The sequence below is a fragment of the Fistularia commersonii genome, chromosome 28 (genome assembly GCF_037954325.1).
Source record: "Fistularia commersonii isolate RoL2024-O1a breed Wild chromosome 28, RoL_Fcom_v1.0, whole genome shotgun sequence".
In the NCBI taxonomy this organism is placed as follows: Eukaryota; Metazoa; Chordata; class Actinopteri; order Syngnathiformes; family Fistulariidae; genus Fistularia; species Fistularia commersonii.
In genome coordinates, this window is record NC_141311.1 from 4,587,733 (window position 1) to 4,611,411 (window position 23,679).

At 42.3% G+C, this 23,679-nt stretch overlaps 5 protein-coding genes across 6 annotated transcripts; 2 read left to right on the top strand and 3 right to left on the bottom strand.

Moving 5' to 3' along the window:
* Positions 1–1,122: 1,122 nt before the first annotated feature.
* On the bottom strand, positions 1,123–4,515 carry vac14 (vac14 homolog (S. cerevisiae)). The gene has a single exon (XM_086175697.1). It carries the CDS (start codon positions 4,367–4,369, stop codon positions 1,991–1,993), a length of 2,379 nt encoding a protein of 792 aa, XP_086031823.1. The 5' UTR covers positions 4,370–4,515; the 3' UTR covers positions 1,123–1,990.
* Positions 4,516–4,607: 92 nt separating this feature from the next.
* Positions 4,608–10,899, top strand: LOC147217262 (uncharacterized). The gene is made up of 4 exons (XM_086175698.1): positions 4,608–5,027; positions 5,135–5,253; positions 8,002–8,107; positions 8,193–10,899. The coding sequence occupies exons 1-4, from the start codon at positions 4,751–4,753 to the stop codon at positions 8,999–9,001; spliced, it is 1,311 nt and encodes a 436-aa protein (XP_086031824.1). The 5' UTR covers positions 4,608–4,750; the 3' UTR covers positions 9,002–10,899.
* A 175-nt stretch (positions 10,900–11,074) lies between these two features.
* Positions 11,075–14,771, bottom strand: LOC147217263 (uncharacterized). Of its 2 annotated transcripts, none has more exons than XM_086175699.1 (4): positions 14,355–14,771; positions 13,991–14,148; positions 13,407–13,512; positions 11,075–13,322 (listed from the first exon to the last, which is right to left on the bottom strand). In XM_086175699.1, exons 1-4 carry the CDS (start codon positions 14,662–14,664, stop codon positions 12,712–12,714), a joined length of 1,185 nt encoding a protein of 394 aa, XP_086031825.1. In that variant the 5' UTR covers positions 14,665–14,771; the 3' UTR covers positions 11,075–12,711. The 2 variants fall into 2 exon arrangements, with proteins under 2 accessions (XP_086031825.1, XP_086031826.1); XM_086175700.1 differs by having other exon boundaries at positions 13,991–14,143; positions 14,355–14,580.
* A 2,703-nt stretch (positions 14,772–17,474) lies between these two features.
* On the bottom strand, positions 17,475–20,394 carry LOC147217264 (uncharacterized). The gene is made up of 4 exons (XM_086175701.1): positions 19,755–20,394; positions 19,500–19,578; positions 19,309–19,411; positions 17,475–18,529 (listed from the first exon to the last, which is right to left on the bottom strand). The coding sequence occupies exons 1-4, from the start codon at positions 20,048–20,050 to the stop codon at positions 17,859–17,861; spliced, it is 1,149 nt and encodes a 382-aa protein (XP_086031827.1). The 5' UTR covers positions 20,051–20,394; the 3' UTR covers positions 17,475–17,858.
* Positions 20,395–20,436: 42 nt separating this feature from the next.
* pgls (6-phosphogluconolactonase) lies at positions 20,437–23,391 on the top strand. The gene is made up of 6 exons (XM_086175702.1): positions 20,437–20,546; positions 20,703–20,984; positions 21,069–21,176; positions 21,951–22,052; positions 22,585–22,725; positions 23,008–23,391. Exons 2-6 carry the CDS (start codon positions 20,721–20,723, stop codon positions 23,152–23,154), a joined length of 762 nt encoding a protein of 253 aa, XP_086031828.1. The 5' UTR covers positions 20,437–20,546; positions 20,703–20,720; the 3' UTR covers positions 23,155–23,391.
* Positions 23,392–23,679: the final 288 nt, after the last annotated feature.

Consider the following 23,679-nt stretch of genomic DNA (forward strand, 5'->3'; position numbering starts at 1 on the left):
GACAAGTTTAATGTACAGATTAAAACCTTGATGGATGTTTTGAGGCCATGCTTAAATCACTTGTGTTTGGAATCAGCAATATTTCTTTCCAAGTGTCATATGCTATATCTTAACCTATAAGGATCTGCTTATTATAACAAACATACTGATTTTCTTCACGAAAACAGTCGGAGACAATATTAAACATTTCTTCAAATTACAATAACATCAACCAAAATAATATATTATTTTCACTTACCATACTGTCCCTCTTGAATAAAAGTAGGCCCACAATCAGGCCTAATTTATACCACAAGACAATCTGCACAGGGAAGAGACAGAACCTCTCCATGCTCTCAGTAATTTCCACAGATCGCCACAGCTTCGATTTCTCACTGTAGAACCCGGAAACATCCAAAACTGTTACAAATGAGTTTCATCAAGGGTGTGCACAGCTGAGCATCACAAGGGTAAGAAAAAAAAAATCCCCACAAACAGAACTCCAAGACTCATCCACTCTCGACAAGCACTGTCACACTGTGAAATTCAATGCAGACGCGACGACTGACCAGAGTTCCCTGTGTATGTACAGTATGTTGCATGTCACTTCAACTGCATATAGTCTTACAGTAACAGGGAGGAGAGAGAGAACCGTCTCTGCTTGCATATGTACACATTTTCAAATATTTTTAATTTGGCTGGATACAAGTGCTGTCCAATCACAGTTGAGAGAATTTATAGGAATGCTCAAATCACTATATATACATGTATATATATATATATCCTAACATTTTTTCAAATTAATAATTCAGCACCTTTTTGACTTCATCCAAAATTGACCTTGCTTTGTAATAAATAAAAGCAGTCTGAAATAGAAAATAATTCAAACGATCTCATATTCATCTGATTACAAATTAGCCCCCCTCCCTATTATTAATTGCTGTGCATTAGATACTTATATTCACTGTAAGTATCTAAACCACAAGGTTGAAAAAAACAAAAAGCTTATTATAATTTATAAAATGTGTACACCTATAGATGCAAATGTGTGTTGAATTCACTTTTTCCAAACTCACTCAGTTCTTGGATAATTTAGCTATGATTTGTCATTAACTTGTAACATGAATATAAAAGAAGAAGCTTGTCAACATAGTCCACTTTATTACTTCATCACATGAATCACATGAATCACATGAAATGTGTAAAAACAGAACTGACTGACAGCAGAAAGAAGGAGAAAGACATTTTAGCCATTAGAACGAATCATTAGCAAGAGGTGATTTAAGGAAATGGAATTGTAAAAGTTATTTCTGTTCTGGTCCACTTGGAACTGATGGTGCGAAGCAAAAGAGCGAAGACCTTCCTGCAAAAGTTCAGTCCTCAAATGGCGTTCACAGTTCACAAGCTAATTCAATACTTTACACGTGAGATTTCTTTACTGAGTGACATAAGATTAAGGCAACCATGAAAGAATGCTGTGTCTACATTGCCTTCTACTAACCATGAAACAGCGTGAAAACACTGGTTCCCATAGGCATTTAATGACAGTAGTGACCCATTTAACACTTTAACGCATGACAGTTTCACTTGAAACGATAAAACTATATCTTTTAGCCGGAAAAAATAAATCAAAACTTTTGACGGGGGAATGATGCAAACTCGGGAAACGGATAATCACTGCAATCACAACCATTATGAGGTATGTTATTTTGTATGCATACTTAAAACACGTGTGCGCTAAAGTCTGGTGTGAATTAGATCCATTTTAAATCGAAGGTGATTCATTAAATTACAAGGCATTCTCATTATCATAAGCAAATATATTTATACATATTTTGATGACACGTCTTGTTAGGCCAGCTGCTATGGTGCTTACACGTAATACTTTTTAGGTTCAATAGTCTCTTGATTCATTTCATTCGATTAATTACATTTAAATCTTTTCCTTGACATTTTCTCTCACTCTTTTCTTGCTAAACGCAAGAGGCAGCATTCCCGAGACACAATGGTCTCAAATCAGCTTTCTGTCAGGGTGATCGGATGCACGTCCGGAGCGCTGGTGTCGGACCTCCAGGTGTTTGCTCTGGACACAGTCAAAATGCTGCAGCAGCTCACCGTAATCCACACGAGCGTGAAACGCGCGCTTGGAGGCCGTTTGCTGTTTCGAGTCCATGTACTTGGATTCATCCACTGTCCTCATGAGCTCTGGGTTGGGAACGCATCGCAAGCGGTTGGAGAGGAGCTGGAAGGCCTGGCTCTGCGGCAGCAGCATTAGCAGCCCGTACAACGCTTTAATGAGATAGGGGTTGTTCTCCACGTCCAGAAGCTGCAAGCGCAAGTATGTGAAAATGGGGCTTTCAATTAGCTGCACCAGCTTGTCCACCTCCATCAGGAAGTCCACGGTGACCTCCAGATCGCCGAATTTCTGGATGAGATCGTAAGCATGTTTGTAGTTCTGTGTGAGGAAACAGAGTGAAACAGTGGCCACGGGGTTGTGACACCAGGAACGATAAAGACAGCAGAATAGAGCGCAGCTCTCCTGCGTGTGGAGATCTTTCAACTGGTTGCGCAACTGGAAGAGCTCAGCGGAGGTGAGCAGGATAGTGTTCAGCGTTTGAACCATGGTCGACGCAAATTTGAGGTCCTCCTCCTTGAGTAGGATGTCAGCCATGGAGTGGAAGATGTTCTCTGCATGAAGCAGCAGACACAACTGTCTAATGATAAAGGCTCCTCTGTTTTCCAGCAGCCTCCTCTCCAGGCTGAAGCGTTTGAGTAGATTAATCATGAATTTGTAAAAATAAGAGTTCATACTGGGGGTGGAGGGTGACGAATCCCCTGTCTTAGAGGCTGCGGTGGTCTGCTGTCCCGGCTTGGCACCTTCTGGCACCCTGAGCTCCAGTTTGTTGTCAGTGCTGTCACACGACCCTATTTGATCAGTTTGACCGGCGGGAGATGACGCAATCTCGGCCAAAACTTCAAGATCTTTGAGTATCACCTCGTCGGACTCGTCCGAGAGCGTTTTCAGCAGCATCGGAAACAGGCTGTCCGTGTGGCGGAACATCTTCCGCGGTGTTTTAATGTAGAGATGGTACAGCCACTTCAGGACAGCGATGCGGGTCATCATGCCAGTGGAGGAATCGTGGAGGTGGCGGTCCAACACCTGGACGATACCATCCAGATCCAGAGTTACCTGAGATCTGTCTGTACTTGCTGGAGCAAAGAAGCTGATATTGCTGAAGCCGACGGTGTCCTGTGACGCATTGAGTGTGTCATTGCTGTCGGCCTCTGTCTTGTACTGGCCATCTTCCTTGGACGTTAACTCAGCGCTTCCATCTTTCTCGTCCTCCGCGTTGTCCTCGTCGTCATCCTCGGGTGTCACCAGCTTCATAAGGCTGTGATTGCAAGCGCTGGCTGCCTCTTTGGTATTTTTTTTCCTGTCGTCGTAGGACAGGCAGGGCAGAACCGCAGTGAGGATACCAGAGGAGTAGGGGAGCATGATTCTGCCAGCGAGCTGGATGAACTCTCGCATCCAGGTCATAGCCGTTAGCTGGATTAGGTCATTTGTGAGTTTGGTCTCGTCCGCAACCTGGCAGTGAATGACAAGGATGTTTGCCATCTCGGCGAATTTCACACTGGACGGCGTCTTTTTAATTTCCTTGAGGAACTCTCCCAGCACCACTTCGCATGTCCTCCGGATCTCCTTGCTGTTGTCTCCCAAGATTTGGAAGAGCCCGTCTAAAATCTCAGGGAGGTAGTCTATCAGATTAATGTCTGGCACGGACTCCAAGACATGGATCCAGGAGATGATGAACTGGCGCGCATACTGGTTGTTGGAGTAGATCCTCTCTCTCAGCAGCGGAACAAAAGCGACCAGGTCAAACTTGTTGCTTTCGGTCACGATATCCTTCAGAAGCCGATCCAGGAGTTCGGATCCACTTTTCACATTGGGGTCTGGATCGGCAGCAAGCTTGCTGAGACCATCGAAGAGCAGGTTAAAGTGTGGCAAAACAGCACCCCGGGCCACCTTGACGATATTATACAGAGCCTCGCAGGCATAATAACGCAAACGGCTGTCTGAGTCGTTAAAACAAGTGAGTACGGGTTCAATTAGTTCCTTCAGATACAGACCGGAGTCTTTGCCGAGAGCGATGGAACAAGCTGCCAGACCGATGAGACCTCCCTTGCGACTATGGGGATGCAGGGAAAGCGCAAACTCCGAAGCCAGGATCTGGATAACGTGCCGGATTTGCATGGAGTTGTTTTGAGCCACAAACTCCCGCACCAGTTTCTCGATCTCAAGAGCGGCGACTTTCCTCTTCTCGTACAGTTTATCATTCAGTGCCCGGACGATATTGGGCGTCAGCGGCGAAAAATCCTTCTCCGTGTTCATCTTCGGTCGCGGCGGTCGTATCCGATATTTTCCCTTTGTTTAGCTCTGCCGAGGTCTTCGTCGAGACGGGACAAAAACGTCCGCATTTATGGTTTTTCTTTTCCAACAGAAGCGACAAATCGATTTCACGGCCGAACCAGGAAGCGTTTCGTAATACGGCGCAGCTGACTGGCTACTTCCGCCGGAAGTACGTAGGATTGCTACGTTTATTTAGGTCCCGCTTTACCCGCGCCAGCTAGCTGAAATTAGCTTAAATTAGCCACGTTCAGCGGCGACGCCATTCTTCACTTTTTGTAGCGTTACGTATTTACGGTTTCGGTTGTTACGGTTTAGTAACACTTGCTTTAGGTAGAGAAGAAGGTTTTACAGCCGGTAGCAGCGATGGCGAGCCGCCCCTCTCTTCACTCCCAGCTCTCCTCCATCATGGAGACAATGGCTCGGTCTGCCTTGAGTCAGGTCTGCAAACTGGTGGACGAAGACTCGACCGAGCTCCGTTTGGAGTTGTCCCGACTCATGTTTGCCAATTCGGCTCTAGCAGAGAAAGTAAGCAGCTTGGAGTGCGAGCTGACAATCGTCAGAAGCGACGACCCCAAGTTGTGTAAAAGTTATCGCACTGTAGGCGTCCAGACTGTCTGCATCACGGACGGGGATGCTCATGGTACCCATATTATTGTTTCACACTAGAATCGGCTTGTTCTAAAAGCATCAACATGTTGCTTCTGTGTGTGCTGTTGGAGTCAGCCCTTGTGTTTGGTTTTCCCTCAGTGTCTGACCCTCCAACTATAGAAGGGGTCTTTGGAAAGGAATGGTGCGGGGAACTGTGGATTAACAGAACTCCGTTTAGTGCAGAGAGAGTCACAGACTCAACAGCCACATCTGTTAAGGTGAGAGGCCTGAGTTGCACAGTTACATTGGTATTTATCCACCTGTGTAGACTGCAGATGTGTGTCAAATTCTCTTCTCCCCTGTCGTTCATGTTAAAAATCATGTTTTCATCATTTCAAGAATAGTGCATGGTTCACGCACCATGGTTACAGCAAGTTAAGCATATCAAAGGATGAATGGTCGGGGTTGGTGACAAGGAGTGATGCAAGGCAAAGGAAAAATAAATTTAAAAACCAGTGGTATAGGTCCACTTGTGACTGCGCAAAAGGTCTACTCCAACAAATTGCATGACTATTTTGAAACTTTTCTGTAGTTTACCCCTCAGGAGGTTCATTTAGCAATTTTGTTAAATTAACCTGCTCATTCATAGACAGTGTGCTTGAGTGTTAAGATATCAATGTGCCTTTGAATAAAATGTATCATTATGATTATCATTATTGTTTAACAGTTTCAAAGTTATGTGTTAAAAAGACCTTCGTCCAGTTTGCAAAAGGATAACAAATAGCAAAGTTTAAACATAAGTAAATAAAGCACCCCACTTGTATTACCATGATCTAAATCACTGTGTTTTTGAAGTTATGTTAAACGAAACACTTGATTATCATTGGGAAGAAACAGAAATAGGGCTGCATATAAAGTCAAGGCAAATGCAAACTGAAAAACAGCTGATGAACCAACTCGCATGTGCTGAATAGTTACTGCTGTTATCCATTAATCCATTAATTAACTGAAAACCAAGGGTACAAGTTAATACATTTGAAAATATGTAGTTAAAAGAGTAAAAATGGTTTACAGAAAAGGATAAACAAAAAGGTATGTTTTCAAACTGCTGTCCAGTTTGCGAAGATTCACCCACTGCACTCGTAATTATCCTTTTAAGCAATGCCTATTAATTTATGAAATCATCATTACAGCTTCAGTCACAATGCATGAATCATCAATCTCACAGTAATACTTTTCATTAAATTTATATCTTCAGTTCCAAAATGATTTCTTTGCCCTCCTGAACATAAACGGCACAAAATGTACCAATGTTAACACAAGCCGGCGTCTGGTTTTTGCACAAATGAGTCCAAATTTCCAGTTGCCATTGGAAATATTCTGTGTTTCTGGGGCTATGTGGGAAAATATGACCAGGATTCTTAACCACTGCAAAGTTCCAAAGCCAACAAATGTGATGGTTATGAGGAATGTGAAAGCCCTGTTTTGGCTGAAGTGTACATCAAGGTTCTTGAAACAATGTACACTGCTAACTAGATAATCTTCTTTTCAGGAGTGTTTCTGCTCATGCCGACAAGACAAAACTAAGCTACGATATAACACATTATACATGAAAGCACATTATGACAGTACGGATTTGCAGTAAACCATCGCAGGTCATAGACTCCCTTCCCTGTAGGTCAGACCTGTCCTCCGTTGAAAATTTGTGCGACATGAATGTGCAAACTCTGAGGAGACCCGAGTTTGTTGAGCAACTGACCCTAACCCCTCACCCTAATCCCACTTTCAAAGCCACATCAATAAATGTCCTCCAAACACAATGTGAGTGTTTAAAGAAAATGGTGAAGTAAATGGTGAACCCATGTCCTTACCTTAAAGACCATGTAGGAACATGTGTAAATAAACAATTTTGTCAATTTCAACTTCAAATGGATTGATTTTATCCAGAGTGATCAATAGAAAGCAAGTTGAAAGGGGCACGCATTAATATCATTTTATAATGTCTGATTTTTTTTCCTGATTTTGGGTTAAGCATTTTAATGAATAATAAAGGTACATGAAATAATGAGCATTCCTCAAAATACAACTCTTTCAGCAAACAATATAGTTTGAAGAATTAAATGACAGAAGGGGTCAGGTATTAAAAGTTTACCTCTCAATTGCATGTTTAATCCCCATTTTCATCTCATATTGCAGTGCATCCTCTCCACATAGAATGAAAGAGATTATTGATTGAGCAATGTCGTCTTATTCCTCCACAAGAGCTGTGCATGGTAGAGATGAATACGGTATTTACTTCATTACAATGTAATTCTATTGCACTCTTAGCACAGTCTAATTGTCCAGAAAATTGGCCGCATGTGACTTTGGACTTGAGGTGAAATAAATGTTGTGAAATGTTTATACATTGTTACACTTCAGTGAGTTCAGAAATGCAAGCAAAATAAAATTTTAATTTGATATTAGTGATGCTAATCATAGCAATTAGAAGTAGTTGATAAGATCCCCTGCATGCCCATATCCATAACCATGTTATATCTATGATGTGAACGCTGGCAGACAAGCAGTCATTTGATTGACTAAAACTTTTAAATTAAATATGAATCCATTTTAAACACAGCATATATTTTTCCGATATTTTTGCACCACACTGATGCATCGGGACTGTTGGCCTGTCAATTTGATGAGTTTATCCTTAACCGATCGGTTCTTACAACCCCAATCCATTGGTCCCCTGAAATCTGTTATTGTGCCAGACAACAGTCAAGGATTTAACTGACATTATTATGACTCCCTCCCTATATTGTTGTCATAGCTTTTCAATGACATCTGCACTTCTTTAATACACATTGTCATACAAGAGAAGAAAGGCTTGCCAACAATAACACTTAAATGAACTTGTTTGCCAGATTTATAAAGCTCACATCACACGGCTCAAACATTTGAAACTGCCAAAAAACATAAGCAAAATTAAGTGGTGATTTATAATTTTGGTAGTTTCTCACATTAGTTTTACTATTTTGCAGTCAATTGCCACACTGGGTGACCATATTACTATGCCTGAGATTAAAGAGGAGGTTTATGCTGAGGACTCTGGCAGCAGCTACCCGCAGGAAATGTCCAGAGACGAAGGTAAATTGGCTTTGGCAACCACACTCCGTTGATGACTAAGCTTTCAATGATTTGGAGGTTTGGTCTTTGTGTTTCTCTGTAACAGAGCCCGAACGATGCATAGCTGAGGAACCAGAGCAACTGTCAGTGGGGTACTCCGTTGACGGCAGCACTTGCAGCATTTCTTTTGATCAGGACGTAGAGAAGGATGTGGCGGACGGAGGTATCGAAGAGACATCCATTCATCTGATTTCCCTCAATGACACAGAAGGACCCTTCAGTACTCATATCATTCCAATTGAAGAAGACGATGAGGTTGAGTTCATTCAAGGTCAGGAGGAAACGGCAGATGATCCCAATTGGATTGACCAGAACAAGGAGCAAACACTTGAAGAAAACTTCAGCGTTCTAGATAAAGATCCTCTCGACAACTCAAACATGGTTGATGTAGGGTCCGACAGAGAAGAAAACAAGGTCAAATTCAGCTGTCAAATATGTAACAGGATATTCTTTCATAAGGGCACATTAACACACCACCTGAAATCACACAAGTCAACCTACTGCAACATCTGCAAGCAGCATTTCCCTCGCAAGAACAAACTGAGCACGCACACATGCATCCCTCCGCCGTCCTCTCTACGAGTCAGTAAATCGTGTCACGTGTGCGGCAAGACCTTCGCAAACCCATCGGCGCTGCGGATTCATTTTGTCGTCCACACAGGAGAGAAACCATACAAGTGCAGCTTTTGTGGGAAAGGGTTCACCCAGAAAGGCAATTTAAAATGTCACTTACGCATCCATACCGGCGAACGACCATTCGGCTGCGGTGAGTGCGGAATGACCTTCACACAAAAGGTGAACCTCAACCATCACTTAATGGCACATAGGAATCGAGAAGAAAAGAGATATCAGTGAAATCCGTCCGTGACATGTCAGCCATATTCACCTGGGAGCATAATGTGCTTCAGACACCCGTGTTAAATGTAGTTCATGTCATGTATGGTGCTAAAAATTTCAGGGGCCGATGCATAAAAATCTGTGTAGAGTCAGCTAAGAGATAGAGATATGTTTAACATTTCTTTTTATCTGATTGTTTAAAGCCTGGTGAACGCACTGTTGTGTTCGTACACAAGTGTAACTTCCAGCCTCACATAAATTGAGTTTGGCACACCCCATTTCCGATAGGAAGGCCCTTTCCCAAAAGACCCCCCCGGCTGCTTCCTCTCCATTTGGTGTCCTAGTTGTAGGTACACAATGTCAGGCAGGCGTGAGACTACAATCGGTTCACTAACTGACTACATGAACGACATGTCTGTGTTTGTCATCAAACACATTTATCTTTCAGTGATACAAGATATACAAGGATTACCATCGGAATAACAACATCATGACTTGGGTTTACTAATAAAGTACTTTATTCAACAAGTACTTCAAGTCAGATGCTGTTGTTCAAACTTGGTTATACTTTTGAACTTGTAAAACTGTTGTCTGTAGGGAAAAAAAAGGAGCCCCGTGTCAATGTTTAGTTGCCCTTCCTGAGATTGTCACAGGGTGAACAAAGGGACCCTCGTTCGGCTCTAACTGTGACTTGGACCAGAGTTAGAATGGTCATGGAGGGATCTGCTTTGACGAATCCTGCTGGGAATGTTGGATTCGCATCAGGTGCCGGCAGCGGTATCACAAAAAAAAGTAAATCTTCCAAAAAGTGGCCCGCAAATTAGTTAGATTGGACCTCCGGACTAGTTTGGACTAATGTGTCACAATTACGGGCAACACATCTAATATTACTGCCATTACACACAGCTGTGACACACTGTGCCATGTCCTCATACCTCTCCCAACGACTATCATTTGATCACATTCGTGCCTCAACCAGCTATAAATCCCATCGTCTTTGCATCCAGTCACTGACACTCCCCCTCCCAAAAAGTAGAGAATCACCTGTGAACTTTTCATAGTCTACTCTTTCAGTCTCAGATTATATCTCCTGAAGGTCATCAGAACTTTTTCTTATTTGTATCCCCGACCGTCTACTAATCTAAGGATGACTGGTTTAAGCTGTAAGCCCCCTGCCAAAAAAAAGCTACAAACACTTCCAAGAAGCTCTCTAAAGCCAACCTCCTTGCAAGAGGGGTGTAATTTATTTTTATTTATTTTATGTATGTTATACGTATGCTTTTTCCATTGATATGTATGCCCTAAAATTACTCTTTAATGTATAATGTTTATTGTTATCTGCAACCTGTGCAGCACTTTGTAACTTTGGAATTAACAATAGGTGCTATGTAAATAAAAATTTTACTTGTTTACTCTAAATGAGACCACACTCACATCTATAGTATGCATGACAGTGCAAAAGACATTCTCACTTCCAATTCCAAAAGAACGAGTAACAGGAAAAGTCAGGTTTTTGCAAAACACCAGCTCACCACGAATCTGAAAAATGAATGTTACAAGAAGCTCATATAAATTCCCACTTTCATGTTCTTTTCTCCGTCTCTCCTCCATCAGCCTGCAGCCAAAAACTGTGTTTGAACAGTGTGAAGCATGCGTGGAGGTACGCTCATTCTCGCTGCATGTTATTTTGTTACAAAAACCAATTTCTGTGTAGGAAACAGCGAATGCTTGTTTTTTTTTTGTGCTTACACAGCATTTATGCATCTAGCCCCAGGTGTGTGTAGCAAAATTTCCTGTTTTTTGTGAGCCGTTTTAAGTTCAGCTTTTAGCACTTGTGTTCAGTTGCTCTTTCTGTCCGAAAAGCTTTCAGCGCTTGTGTCTTTAAGTTGCCGTTTCTGTCTTTGAAAATAAACAGTCTTGAATGTTAATTGGAAATGAAAATTTTTATTGAATAAAACTTTCAGTTTGTTATAATAATGATTTTCGTCAAAACTCAATGTTCCACCAACTCAAAATCCTCAACAAATTCAACACAAACAATCTAAACCAGAAGGGTTGGGGACTTTTCAGAGCATGCAAATGTAAGGGGTGAAAAGAAATTAACACAAACGACTCTCGTTCAGTGCATCGGTCTGAAGGAACGAGAACTTAGCAGACCACTGCTCTTTCTTTGCATTCGGGGTAATTCGTTGGAAAATGTCTAACATTCACAATATTTAGTCTTTAAACAAATAATGAAATCTCAATAATTACACTGTTCGCTCAATTACATCACTTAACCCCAAACATTTTCTGGAATTCCTCTTAGTATTATATAAGAAACACCCTTCAACATTTCAATTCAAAAGTCTTGTTTTGAAAGACACTGGCCTCCTTCCTCCTTATCTACAGTTTGATACCAAGAAACAGGACCTGGTAATTCAGCACTATAAAGCACAGCTGCGAGGAACTGGAAAGACAATTTGTAAGCACCTGAACAAGCTAGCTCTGGTTTCAACTTGTTTTATGTCTTGGGGAAATGAGATGACGAGGGTCTGGCTACGCCAGTCTGCCTGAAGGCGGAACTTTTGGGTTTCAACCAAAAACCGACTTTGCCAAGCCAGTACTTAGCTGATATTCATTCATTACCGAAGGAATACCAACCGTCTTTACGTCTTCGGCTGGATTGGGAAATAACACCCGGACCAGCTTTCTATCCATAATCGACAGATACTTTACCTTGTTTTTCCATGATATCAGCTAAAAAGGAAAGCAAATGGATGCAAAAATCAAAACGGCATGTTAACTTGCGTGTACAAACTAGACTACAATGTGATGTTGGCACAATAGTGTCGGTCAGCCGTGCTGTGGAGAAAAGTCATCATGCGGGCCATTCCTCGCAGCTCATTCTCATTCTGTCTGTCTGTAACAAGGTAAGTGATGGATTATAAATACAACTGATGAATTCAGTTTGGCCTTCGGTTCCAACCGAAAAAAAAAACAAACAAAAAACTGCATTCCATAGCGAGAAATAAAGGTGAACTCCTGTTTGTATGAGATGCGAAACGTGAAACGGACCACTAGCTTGTCGGTCTCACCTACAAATCGCATCTTTAAGCAAAGACCCTGGTTTTATATAGAGGTAGTTTTGAATGTCTATGCTACATGTGTGCAAACACTGGCACCTTTTACTAGAATAAATATGACAGACCTTTTGTGACCTGAAAGAACACTGAGGTATATATATATATATATATATATATATATATATATATATGTATATATATATATATATGTATTTATCTCTATATAACAATAAACACAGAACATTGTGATGGATTAAAAAGATGTGAAATACGATTCTCTGTACTTTCAATGAGCTGCTTGCAATAAAGCATTAAATGTAAGCATAATTCAAATAAATAAAATTCATGACACTTGGCGAACGGCAATTGGTTGGCTTAAGGGAAAGACAACATTTGGCAATGACCACGTAACCAATCGTATCAACTCAAAACCACAGTCGAATGAGGGGATCGACCATAATGCTCGATAGATTTTTGGCTGCTGCTGCTGCATGTTACAAAGCATTTTTGGTACAGCGAAAACATAAAACACTTCACAGCAGCACTGCTAACCTTATGGGTTGTAAAATTTACCTATGGCTGCTGTACATTTTGAACTATGTTGAGAGCACTTGAGGAGGAAACACTTCAGGTGATATTCAGACTGCTCGTCTTCACCACCCCTCAGTTGAAACACTGATGGTGATTTAAACCGTACTTATAAGCGTAACACTTCCCGCAGTCCACACAGCTGTAAGGCTTTTCTCCCGTGTGTGTCCGTAGGTGTATATTAAGGGAGCTTTTCTGAGAAAAACTTCTGCCGCAGTCTAAACAGCTGTACGGCTTCTCCCCGGAGTGCACGCGCTGGTGCAGTTTCAGGTACGTTTTCTGAGCGAACCGCTTCCCGCAAACCGTGCAGCTAAACGGCTTCTCGCCAGAGTGCCGTCGGATGTGAACCTTTAAACTGCTCAGATAGTTGAAAACTTTACCGCAGAATAAGCACTGGAACTGTTTACTTTGCTTCGCGGGTTTCGGCTGAATGGCGAGTTCTTTGGTTACGTTCATGTTGATGCTGTTGGGAAAGTCCAGGTATTCTCCAGCGACGGCGGGAGGGTTTGTGTTGTCAACCAGTGTGCTCATTGTCGCGTCCTCTATTAACTTGTCCATAATTGTCGCCTGTGTGCGTTGTGTTTGAGTGTCAACCGTCATGGGGAAGTTGCTCAAGTCCTCCGAGTGCAGCTGCAGGTCGCCAGCAGCTCTATGATACAGGCCCTCCGCCTCAAAAACTTCGACACCTGTCAAATGACACCACATGGTGTTTTAAAAGAAAATAGCAGTCCCGTGTATTGACCCTACTTGTTTCTTTCCCCCGGACTTACCTTTTCTGCTATCTGTGAACCTTATCTGCTGCCCGATGGGATGATCATCGTAAGTTTCCTCTTTCACATAAATGAGATCGGGCTCTCTTTCCATCATATCCAGCACCTGGCAAGAGATTACATTAGATTAAACTTTATTTGTCATTACATGTGTATAAGTATGAGGCAGTTTAGTGCAGTTAAGCATGTAAGCAGAAGTGCAAAAAGCAGCAGGTGCAAATATAATAAATAAATTAGCAGTATGCGCGTGGTACATCATGTCAATAATTTACGACTGATTTACAGATAGGGTACTATGAATATATAATACGGATGGCTATGTGCATTAGATGTAGTAGATGTACTATTGACCTGTTACAAATGGAAATGTGCATTTGATGCGTAACAGTGACCAAGACCATCGGTCATCTGAATCCGCTGCGAAAACCCATTATCCTTTGCAATTTTCCCAGCAAACCTGATATTAGTTGAGACTCGGCAATGACGGGAGACCTTTCACTTCTTTGACATTTAGGAAAGCCCTGTGAGGGGGGGATATGGAAATAACAAAAGGGAAAATGAGGATGCAAACAACTCAAATGCACCTGTGATCCCATGCTGGACATAGCAGCAGGTTCTGCAATGTCTTTCCTTTGCGAGGGGAGTCTTTTCTCCTCTCGCCACAGGTCCATGCACCAGTCCTTCCCAAACACCCCATCGATGGCCGGGGCAGGCTGAGGCTGCTGCTGCTGCTGCTGCTGCTCTGGAAGGAGAAGCAGTCCAGAAAGGTGACCCCTAGTCGTTGGTTGACGTTAAATATAAGTTGCCACAAGGTCACATAAGACTCCTGGCCATGCATCCTTCATGTTTAGTCATCACCCAGCAGAAGGGAACGGCTGATAACATGACGGTTCTATATGGATGGTTCTCAGAGGGCAAATTAGGAGGGATGCCGGGGTTGAGACTCACCGGGTTTCTGGGCGTCCTGTCCCGCCTGCTGCTGCTGCCGCCGGCCGCTACTGCTGCTACTGCTATTGTTGTTGTTGACATGTGTCGGGTAGTACTGTGCCTCCCTCGCCGCTCTCAGCTGGACCTCCAGGGAGTAACATCTCTTCTTCAGGGCCTCGTTTTCCGTCTTGTGCAGGGATATCTCTGTGTGAAGGACGGACGAGCATTCGTCGGCTAGGTTTCCGATTTCAACGAGAGCCGCCTTGGTTAGCTTCTCAAGTATAGCGGCTAGCTGCGTCCGGAAACTTCGGTTGGAGGTGTCGCACATCATCTCGACGAGGAGGCAGGATTTTTTTTTTAATTTACAGCGAGATTCCCTGTGCGGCGACGTCGCTATTGAAATGAACAAAAGCAGGACTCGAACACTGTGCGACTCCGCTGTGCCGCAAGGGATTGTGGGATATATATATTTAAATATAAACCAACGTTGACGAAGGGAGCCTGAAGGCACTGCCACACGAGACCTAAATAGTGTTTTTTTCGATCTCGGGGTCTCGCCGTTTAAGAATACACTCGAGAATTTAGACACCGTTTGACACAATCGCCCATTTCATGATCTGTTCTGTTGTTTTTACTACTTGCACTTCAGTTCGGAAGGATTTTATTCTGAAAATGTCATCAGGAGTGGCAGAGGGATAGCCTGGACGGTGATTTTACTGCCCTCTAGTGGACAGAGGGGGAATCGCATGCTAACTGCAGCTAATGGTAGGTTGCAAAGAGATGCTTGAAAATTAGAGCAGCAAAGTGGCCAAAACAGAAATAACCGCTTTTTGACATACATTACAACCACAAAAGCATGTCAGCGATAGCAGCATATATTTTCTTTTGAGGGCAACTTGACTACGATATTCGCCAAATTAAGTTGATGTATTACATGCAGTTCTATATCCACTGGACCTTTGAAACAAAATTACGCCTGGTGTTGGAATTCTACGCTGGTGATGGAGATGTCCTCGGATGGGGTTTGACCAACGTGGAAATTATGCCGTGACTAAATATGTGACTTGGTACCAATCAGATCTGTCAACCAGGCATCCAACTATTGCTACTGGTGTATCAAGATTCAAAGTGTTTACTGTCATATGTACTGTGTAGAAACGTGTTTCACCTTACAAAATACTACCTACCTTTTGGGTATCAACAGTAATTGGGCTACTGTTCCTTGACAAAGGAGAGGAGGACGGCAAGTTCAGAAGAACAGTGAAAAAAAAAAGAAAGGCAAGAGTTGGTTGGTATGTCGAGAGAGGTGGATATCCTGCGTGTCCAGGAAGTCCAGCAGGAGAGATGGCAAGGTTATAAACCTTGGGCAGATTTTGAAATGCCATGGCATTAAGAGGAAGAGGAATGGTGTAGAAAGTAGAGCAGTTTGTTCTGGAAAAGGACATGATTATTCTAAATGTTCAAACATAAATTAAAAATAACCAATGTCATTGGGTCATCTCTATCCACCCACGCATTTGTTAGTGTTAAGTGTGATGTAAAAACCTTACCTTTGAGCTCATACTTGTAGTCAATGATATATCTAAGATTTTATGTTCCCTAAAAACCAAGAGCAGAGTTCTCATTTGTGTTATAGACCTCACAGCGAGACTAAAATAAATGTGAACTCTTGGGATTCCACTGACGCACTGACTTCCCAAGTCACACTTCCACTCTAATTGCCGAGGGAGGAGAAACGGTTTGGTTTCTGTCTTCAGTACGATTCAAAGTCGACTCAGGGTTTCATTTTATTTCCAAAAAGAAATAAAGCCGGAAGTGTCATTATTAAATCACCCTAGCTATTCAGTCATTCAACACATATGGTAAATATTTTAACCTAACATTTACAGTGGGGCAAAAAAATATTTAGTCAGCCACCAATTGTGCAAGTTCTCCCACTTAAAAAGGTGAGTGAGGCCCGTAATTTCATCTATGAGAGACAGAAAGGGGGGGGAGGATCCAGGAAATTACATCATAGGATTTTTAATGAATTAATTGTAAACTCCTTGGTAAAATAAGTATTTGATCACCTACAAACAAGCAAGATATTTGGCACTCACAGACCTGCAACTTCTTCTTTAAGAGGCTCCTCTAACCTTCACACGTTTCTCGTATTAATGGCGCCCATTTGAACTGGTTATCAGTATAAAAGACACCTGTCCACAACCTCAAACAGTCCCACTCCAAACTCAACTATAGTAAAGACCAAAGAGCAATTATTAGAAAATGGAAGACATACAAGACCACTCATAATCTCCCTCAATCTTGGGGCTCCACGCAAGATCTCACACCGTGGGGTCACAACGATCACAAGAACGGTGAGCAAAAATCCCAGATCCACACGGGGGGACCTAGTGCATGACCTGAGCTGGGACCAAAGTAACAAAGGTTGCCATCAATAACACACATCACTACCAGGGAGTCAAATCCTGCAGTGCCAGACGTGTCCCCCTGCTTAAGACAGTACATGTCCAGGCCCATCTGAAGTTTGCTAGAGAGCATTTGGATGATCCAGAGGAGGATTGGGAGAATGTCCTATGGACAGATGAACCCAAAATAGAACTGTTTGGTAAAAACACAACTTGTGTTTGAAGGAAAAAGAATGCCGAGTTGCATCCAAATAACACCATACCTACCGTGACGCATGGGGGTGGAGACAGCATGCTTGGGGGCTGTTTTTCTGTAAAGGGACCAGCACGACTGATCCGTGTAAAGGAAAGAATGAATGGGGCCATGTAGTGTGAGATTTTGAGTGAAAACCTCTTTCCATCCGCAAGGGCACTGAAGATGAAATGTGGCTGGGTCTCTTAGCATGACAATGATCCCAGACACACTGCCCGGGCAACGAAGGAGTGGCTTCGTAAGAAGCATTTCAAGGTCCTGGAGTGGCCTAGCCAGTCTCCAGAGCTCAACCCCATAGCAAATCTTTGGAAGGAGTTGAAAGTCTGTGTTGCCCAGCGACAGCCCCTAAACATCACTGCTCAAGAGGAGATCTGCATGGAGGAATGGGCCAAAATACCAGCAACAGTGTGTGAAAACCTTGTGAAGACTTCCAGAAAACGTTTGACCTCTGTCATTGCCGATAAAGGGTATATAACAAAGTATTGAGATGAACATTTATTGACCAAATACTTATTTTCTACCATCATTTGCAAATAATTCTTTAAAAATCACAGTGGTTTTCTGGATTTTTTTCCCCCTCATTCTGTCATTCTGAAAATTTCAGGCCTCTCCCATCTTTTTAAGTGGGAGAACTTGCACAATTGGTGGTCTACTAAATACGTTTTTGCCCCGCTGTACACTATATTCAATTTCAGGTCCATTTAAAAGCATGTTTTTAAGCGAGATGTGAAAACTGAGCCAAAGAGAAAACATGACTGATACAAACTTCTTCACTGTGGAGCATGTGGTTAACAGCTGTTTGCAAATCAAGTAAATTCAAAGAGCTGGAAAGGTTTGCTCTGACTCATTCATAACGCATTCATTTCATGAGGTTCCATTCATGAATGAGCTGCTAAATGTCGAAGCATTTGATTCACTGTTATACACAAGCAAACTGGGATCCAGATGCACTGAGAGATGTTTTTTAAGATTGCAGTTCTTTGTAAAACCTTTGCCACATTTCATACAAACAAATGGTTTTTCTCCAGTGTGTGTACGTTGATGCATATCAAGAGTGCACTTCTGAATAAAGCCCTTTCCACAAATGGGACAGCGGTACGGCTTTTCCCCTGTGTGTGTGCGCTGATGCGTATATAAATGGCCTTTTTGTGCATATCTCTTTCCACACAACGTGCATCTGAAGGGTTTTTCTCCTGTGTGACTTCTCTGGTGTATTTCGAGCTGGCTAAAACACCGGAAATTTTTCCCGCACTGCAAGCAGCCAAACCGTTTGGCGTTTGAGTTCCTCAGGTTGTGCACCTTCAAATTCCTGAGCACATTTAAGCTCTGGGAGGCGACGTTTTGAGCGATGCTTCTTCCAATGTCTATGTTGGCGTTCACCGAAGCGAGCTGTGGATTCCACAATGTGTCTTTCCTTCCTGCCCCACTTGGAGAAGACTGAGTATTCATTGTCAGAAATCTGTCTGCATAGATGAGCTCTTGCTGTCCCGACATCGGTTTGGGGTTCTGGATCACATCTGGAATCTTCTGGGTGTCTGTCGAGAGCACACATGCATGGTAAACCTGAAAACAATTCACACAACTACGTGCCAAACGATGGTTTCTTATATTTTATGTGAGAAATTTTAAGAAATTATTTTGATGAGCCTACAGCAGGGGTTGGCAACCTGCGGCTCCCTGTGGCTTTTGAAAATAATTAACAAGTATTGAATTACAGTCAGATGTATTTTATTTTAGTTTAGTTTGTTCATTTTAAATGTAATTTTAAATTGAAGATTATGGTAATCGTGTAACATCTAAATAAAACCTGTTAAAATATTTTTGTTGCTCTTAAGCGACTGCACGCGCCAGCTAAAGAATGACAGCACACAGAGAAGACAGCAGTTTTGGTTTGCTGCCAGTGGATAATTTAAGTTCAGCTTTTTTTTAATACAAGAAGGACTCAATAGATATTGAGTATTTTGCTTAAAAGTAACCTTCAACCCAACAACATTTTTTTAGGAGTTCAAATGTTTCGTTGCATGCAGAAATGTAATATCATTTTCTCTGCAGTTGTCGATTGATTTAAAAAATGCAACACATATTCTATTTACATATAAAGGAGGAAAGAAAAAAAAAACATTATATGCTGTTAATTCATTTTGAATTTCAAAAGGGTTGTGTGGCTCCCTGTGGGGAAATGGGGCCAAATGGCTCTTTGAGAGGTTGGCAAACAGTTATTTGGATTATTTTTGTTTATCAAACAATTAAAGAAATATTCTGTTTTATTTACATTTTTTCCAAAGCCCGCCCAACGTTTGTCTTAATAACTCACTGTTTTGAGTTGTTCCCTCTTCTTCCGTGTTTCTAATGACCACTTCGGAAGGCTCCTCTTTTACCATGACCAGTTCGGGGTGCTCTTTTGGTGGATGTTGTAACTAATTGGGAGAGGGTGGGATAAGGGATTTATTTGAGAACACACTTTATCATAAAGGCAAATAAATGCATGACTACAATTCAACTTACCCCAGTAGACGAATGGTCTTCTCCTGGAAGTGAAGTACTTGCTTCGGTGGAAGAACTTATGCATTCCGATGTTCTCTCACTGGAAAACAGAAATCTCATAATAAACCAAATAGCACAAAGAAAGGAGCAAAGGTAATAATGACATCTCAGACACACACACACACACACACACACACACACACACACACACACACACACACACACACACACACACACACACACACACACAGGACAGATAGAATTCATCAAGCACACCTTTTTATGGCCGGTATTGCTTCATCAAGCTCCAGTGCTGGTTTCTCCACAGCCTCGTTTGGCACTGTGCAGGCTGCAGCCGCGTCCTGTCTGCCCCGTTGAGCCATGTAGAGCAGTTTCTCCATGAGATGCAGTTTTTCGGTGAGGGAGGCGATTTCATTCCGCCCTCGATTTATCTCTATTTTCAGCATCTTCGACTCGATCTCCACCACTTTGCCGATTTCCATCACGGCCGCTTTGGATAACGCGTCCATAATGGACACAAGCTGCGCCTGGAAGGAGAAGGCGGTCGACATGTTGTTGTTGTTGTTTTAATGTTACTCTGAGACGCCCGGTTGTTGGTGAAATAAAAATAAAAAAAACACGATCAAACGCAAGACACGACAGGCGAGAGCTGAACCTGCATAAACAAGACGCACACGAGTGTGCAAATGGGAAGGAAGAGCTTTTTTTCCCATCTTCCGGCTGGGAGGAAACGCACACACATTCATCTAACTTTCAATATCGGCTGCATTTTCTATCTCCTTCAGAATCAATTGGTACTGTGATTTTATTCCCGACAAAATCTCCCGGAATGTTCTCTTATCATCCATTAATAAAGCCTAACTAGATTGACTTTTCGTCTTAGACTCTGAGATTTGGACTACATTTCCCAGAATGCAACGCGCCTTAAAAGCAGACTCGCGGATGGTTTCCCGGAAGTGTCGCGTCGTTTTCGCCGACTGAAAATCTTCCGTCCGTGACATCCCACCGCTAGGATTCTCACTGAGTGAGGAGGAATACTTATTTAAGGTGAAATTCTAGCGCTAGGGATTAAACGGGAGTATCGTTAAAGGTTACAAAATGCTAGAATCCCGTCTTGTATCCAACAGCGTCGAAAGTTGTTGGGTTACTAGCTAAACCGTGTTGTAACTCACTTCCTCATAACCCCCCCCGACACCCCTTTAGGCCCACTTTCAGAGCAGTATGGCCGGTCGCAGAGTCGTGGTGTTCCCCTCCTGTGCGGAGCTTGGGCCGGCTCTGGCCCGCCTGGTGACGTCCAGGGCGGAGAAAGCCATCACCTCCCACGGCAGGTTCACGATGGGACTGGCCGGAGGGAGCCTGGTGACCCTGCTCAGCAAGGAGTTACTCGCCCTGCCGGAGCTGGACTGCAGCAAGTGGCTGGTTGGTTTCTGTGACGAGCGCCTGGTTTCTTTTGATGACCCTGAAAGCACCTATGGGCTTTACAAGGTATCCCTGCAGGAGTTTTTGTTATTTTGCATTAACTGTCCAAGTTACAATCCACTTTGTTTGTTGTTTTCTTTTCTCTTCCAGACTCAGTTGTTCTCAAAGATCAATATTCCTGAAAGTGGAATCTTAGCCATTGATTCCACACTTTCAGTGAACGAGTGCGCTGAGGATTACACCCAAAAACTCAGGAAGGTGAGACATTTGTTGGATCACACAGAGCTGGAAAATATATAAATATACTGATATATAATATTGATATTGTTTTTCCATTTTATCCAAATATTGTGAGACACACTCATAGATTCTGTATCCAAACAGTATAAACACACTTGACAAGACCTTAAAATGAAAAATGATTGCATGATTACTGTGTGTGTGTGTGTGTGTGTGTGTGTGTGTGTATTGCATAAAATTACTTTGTAAACAGTAAACATTTCTGAAAATTGCTAGCCAAAAATTTGCAGATTTCGGAAAGTGACACAAGCTTCTGAATCAGAATTGCTTTATTTGCCAAGTAATTTTGCAACTACAAGCAATTTGCTTTGGTTGACGGTGCCGAACAGACAACTTGTAACAGGCATTAAATAAGTGAAAAATAAAAGTGAGATCAGGACCAACGTGGTTTGTTGTGCAAAGCAGTTCAAGGTAGTGCATTAGAGAGGCTGGGACCGGAACAGTATTTATGAGGCAGGCTGCCGGCAGGAAGAAAGCATTTTAAGAATAAAGAATACATTTTAAATGAATTTTATTTAAAGGTATGATCAATGCAGTGTTGGATTTGTTTTATTCAAATGCTCTACTTCTGTGTTGAGGCCACACTTGATCTTGTTTTGGTATATATATAAAAAAAGCTTGTGAATGCTGTGATGGTAGTTTTTGTTACATAGCCTAAAGTAAAGTGTATGTTTAGGGTTAGAATTCGCTCTGCATTTTTAAACTCTTGATTTCTTGCTGTCAAAAACACAGGCCTTCCCAGATGACGAAGTTCCTGTGTTCGACTTGTTGCTGCTGGGAATGGGCCCCGACGGACACACATGTTCCCTCTTCCCAGACCATCCTCTTCTGGAGGTGCGGCTTTCAGGGGCCACAATTTCAAAACAGTGTTATTCCATGTTTTTCCATGTGTCACTCAAGCATCTAACTTTTGAAAAACCTTTTAGGATCATCATCAAATATTGCAACTGGTCATTACCATGTAATGAGTATTTTTCATGTTAATTCCAAGCTAGAAATATAGAATTTTAGCAGTATTCATTCAAAAACATTAATTTGTGTACTTCCCAAGGGCCTATTTAAAAGTATGGAATCACACTGGGATTCACACATTTGATGTGGCTTCTGTTTTTCTATTCTGACACTGAGGCACTCCCTCAACTATGTATGGATCATTGATAGGTTTCAGTGTTTTCAGATGTTGGACCTTGTGATCTTTAATGCCATTGCTGATGACATGTCTGTGAGATACTTTTTCTCACATTTTGTTCCATATTTTTCCAAGTTAGTCGGTTTTGGTTTGTGGGTCTTGGATTTACATTTTTTCAGAGACTGTATACATTACAACTGATATGATATTTTTGGGATGCCCGCACCCCATATTCAGGAAACCCAGAAGATTGTGGCGCCCATCAACGACTCCCCCAAACCACCGCCGCAGCGTGTAACTATGACATTTCCAGTGGTGAACTCCGCACGCTGTGTGGCGTTTGTGTCAACCGGTGGAAGCAAAGCTCCTGTTTTGAAGGTAATATCCAATGTTTTGTCGGTCAATACACAAATAAAAAAAATGTAGATGTCCTTGCATATTCAGTTCCAGGTTTTAAGAATTGCAGTTTTGCTACCCAACATGAATAAGAGGAAATTGGGGCTCAAAACAAGAGAATGAAGAAAAACATCAACAGCAATCTATAAATTACAGAGCATGATAAGCAATTCAATGTTAATATTTTATAACCCACCGAAAATGGTTTATATCATTGTGTTGCGTAAAATTGGTGACTATGACATGGTTAACATTACAATGCAGGAGGTGTTGGAGGGTAGAGAGGGTCCAGTGTTCCCGGCGGCTCGTGTGGTCCCGACTAATGGTGAGCTCTTCTGGTTGATCGATGACCCTGCAGCTGCATCCTTGACTATCCAGGTGGAGAGGCTAAGCGCCGGGGCCAGACTCTAAAACTTTCCGCCTGCTGAATAAAGACAGGAAGCCCGTGTTGATTTTCACTGAGCATTCTCGTATTCCTGCTTTGACTTGAAATGAATAGTTTCGGTCAGTTTGACCAGGTCAACTGTGTATTGTAAACTTGTGTGTGTGTGTGTGTGTGTGTGTGTGTGTGTGTGTGTGTGTGTGTGTGTGTGTGTGTGTGTGTGTGTGTGTGTGTGTGTGTGTGTGTGTGTGTGTGTGTGTGTGTGCGCGCGCGCGCGCGCGCGTCTGGGTTTGTGACTAGGCGAATAAAATCTTAACGTTATGTTAAGCAGATTTTGTTTTTGAATTCATTAAACTGTGCCCTAAGAACTGTATACTCACATGGAAGACACATGTTTCAGACTTTACGCTTTTCAGATCAGAAGAACAATGGGACTGATCTAATCAAATGTGCTTTTATATAATATTTGTCTCCTTGACTCAAATCATTGGTGTGTAACTTAGTCACAGGCAGTGAAAAATAATAATACCAAACAGGCATCCACACCCTCACCA

Bases quoted from the DNA above. Each gene is read 5' to 3' on its own strand.
- vac14 (XM_086175697.1), bottom strand. From the start codon at position 4,369: ATGAACACGGAGAAGGATTTTTCGCCGCTGACGCCCAATATCGTCCGG.
- LOC147217262 (XM_086175698.1), top strand. From the start codon at position 4,751: ATGGCGAGCCGCCCCTCTCTTCACTCCCAGCTCTCCTCCATCATGGAG. The intron at 5,028-5,134 runs GTACCCATATTA...GTTTTCCCTCAG, and splicing joins CACGGACGGGGATGCTCATG to TGTCTGACCCTCCAACTATA. The intron at 5,254-8,001 runs GTGAGAGGCCTG...ACTATTTTGCAG, and splicing joins CAACAGCCACATCTGTTAAG to TCAATTGCCACACTGGGTGA.
- LOC147217263 (XM_086175699.1), bottom strand. From the start codon at position 14,664: ATGATGTGCGACACCTCCAACCGAAGTTTCCGGACGCAGCTAGCCGCT. The intron at 13,513-13,990 runs GTGCATTTGAGT...ATCTCTTGCCAG, and splicing joins TGTCCAGCATGGGATCACAG to GTGCTGGATATGATGGAAAG. The intron at 13,323-13,406 runs GTAAGTCCGGGG...GTCATTTGACAG, and splicing joins GTTCACAGATAGCAGAAAAG to GTGTCGAAGTTTTTGAGGCG.
- LOC147217264 (XM_086175701.1), bottom strand. From the start codon at position 20,050: ATGTCGACCGCCTTCTCCTTCCAGGCGCAGCTTGTGTCCATTATGGAC. The intron at 19,579-19,754 runs GTGTGCTTGATG...TCTGTTTTCCAG, and splicing joins GCAATACCGGCCATAAAAAG to TGAGAGAACATCGGAATGCA. The intron at 18,530-19,308 runs GTGAGTTATTAA...TGCTCTCGACAG, and splicing joins AGAGGGAACAACTCAAAACA to ACACCCAGAAGATTCCAGAT.
- pgls (XM_086175702.1), top strand. From the start codon at position 20,721: ATGGCCGGTCGCAGAGTCGTGGTGTTCCCCTCCTGTGCGGAGCTTGGG. The intron at 20,985-21,068 runs GTATCCCTGCAG...TTTCTCTTCCAG, and splicing joins GCACCTATGGGCTTTACAAG to ACTCAGTTGTTCTCAAAGAT. The intron at 22,053-22,584 runs GTGCGGCTTTCA...CCCCATATTCAG, and splicing joins CAGACCATCCTCTTCTGGAG to GAAACCCAGAAGATTGTGGC.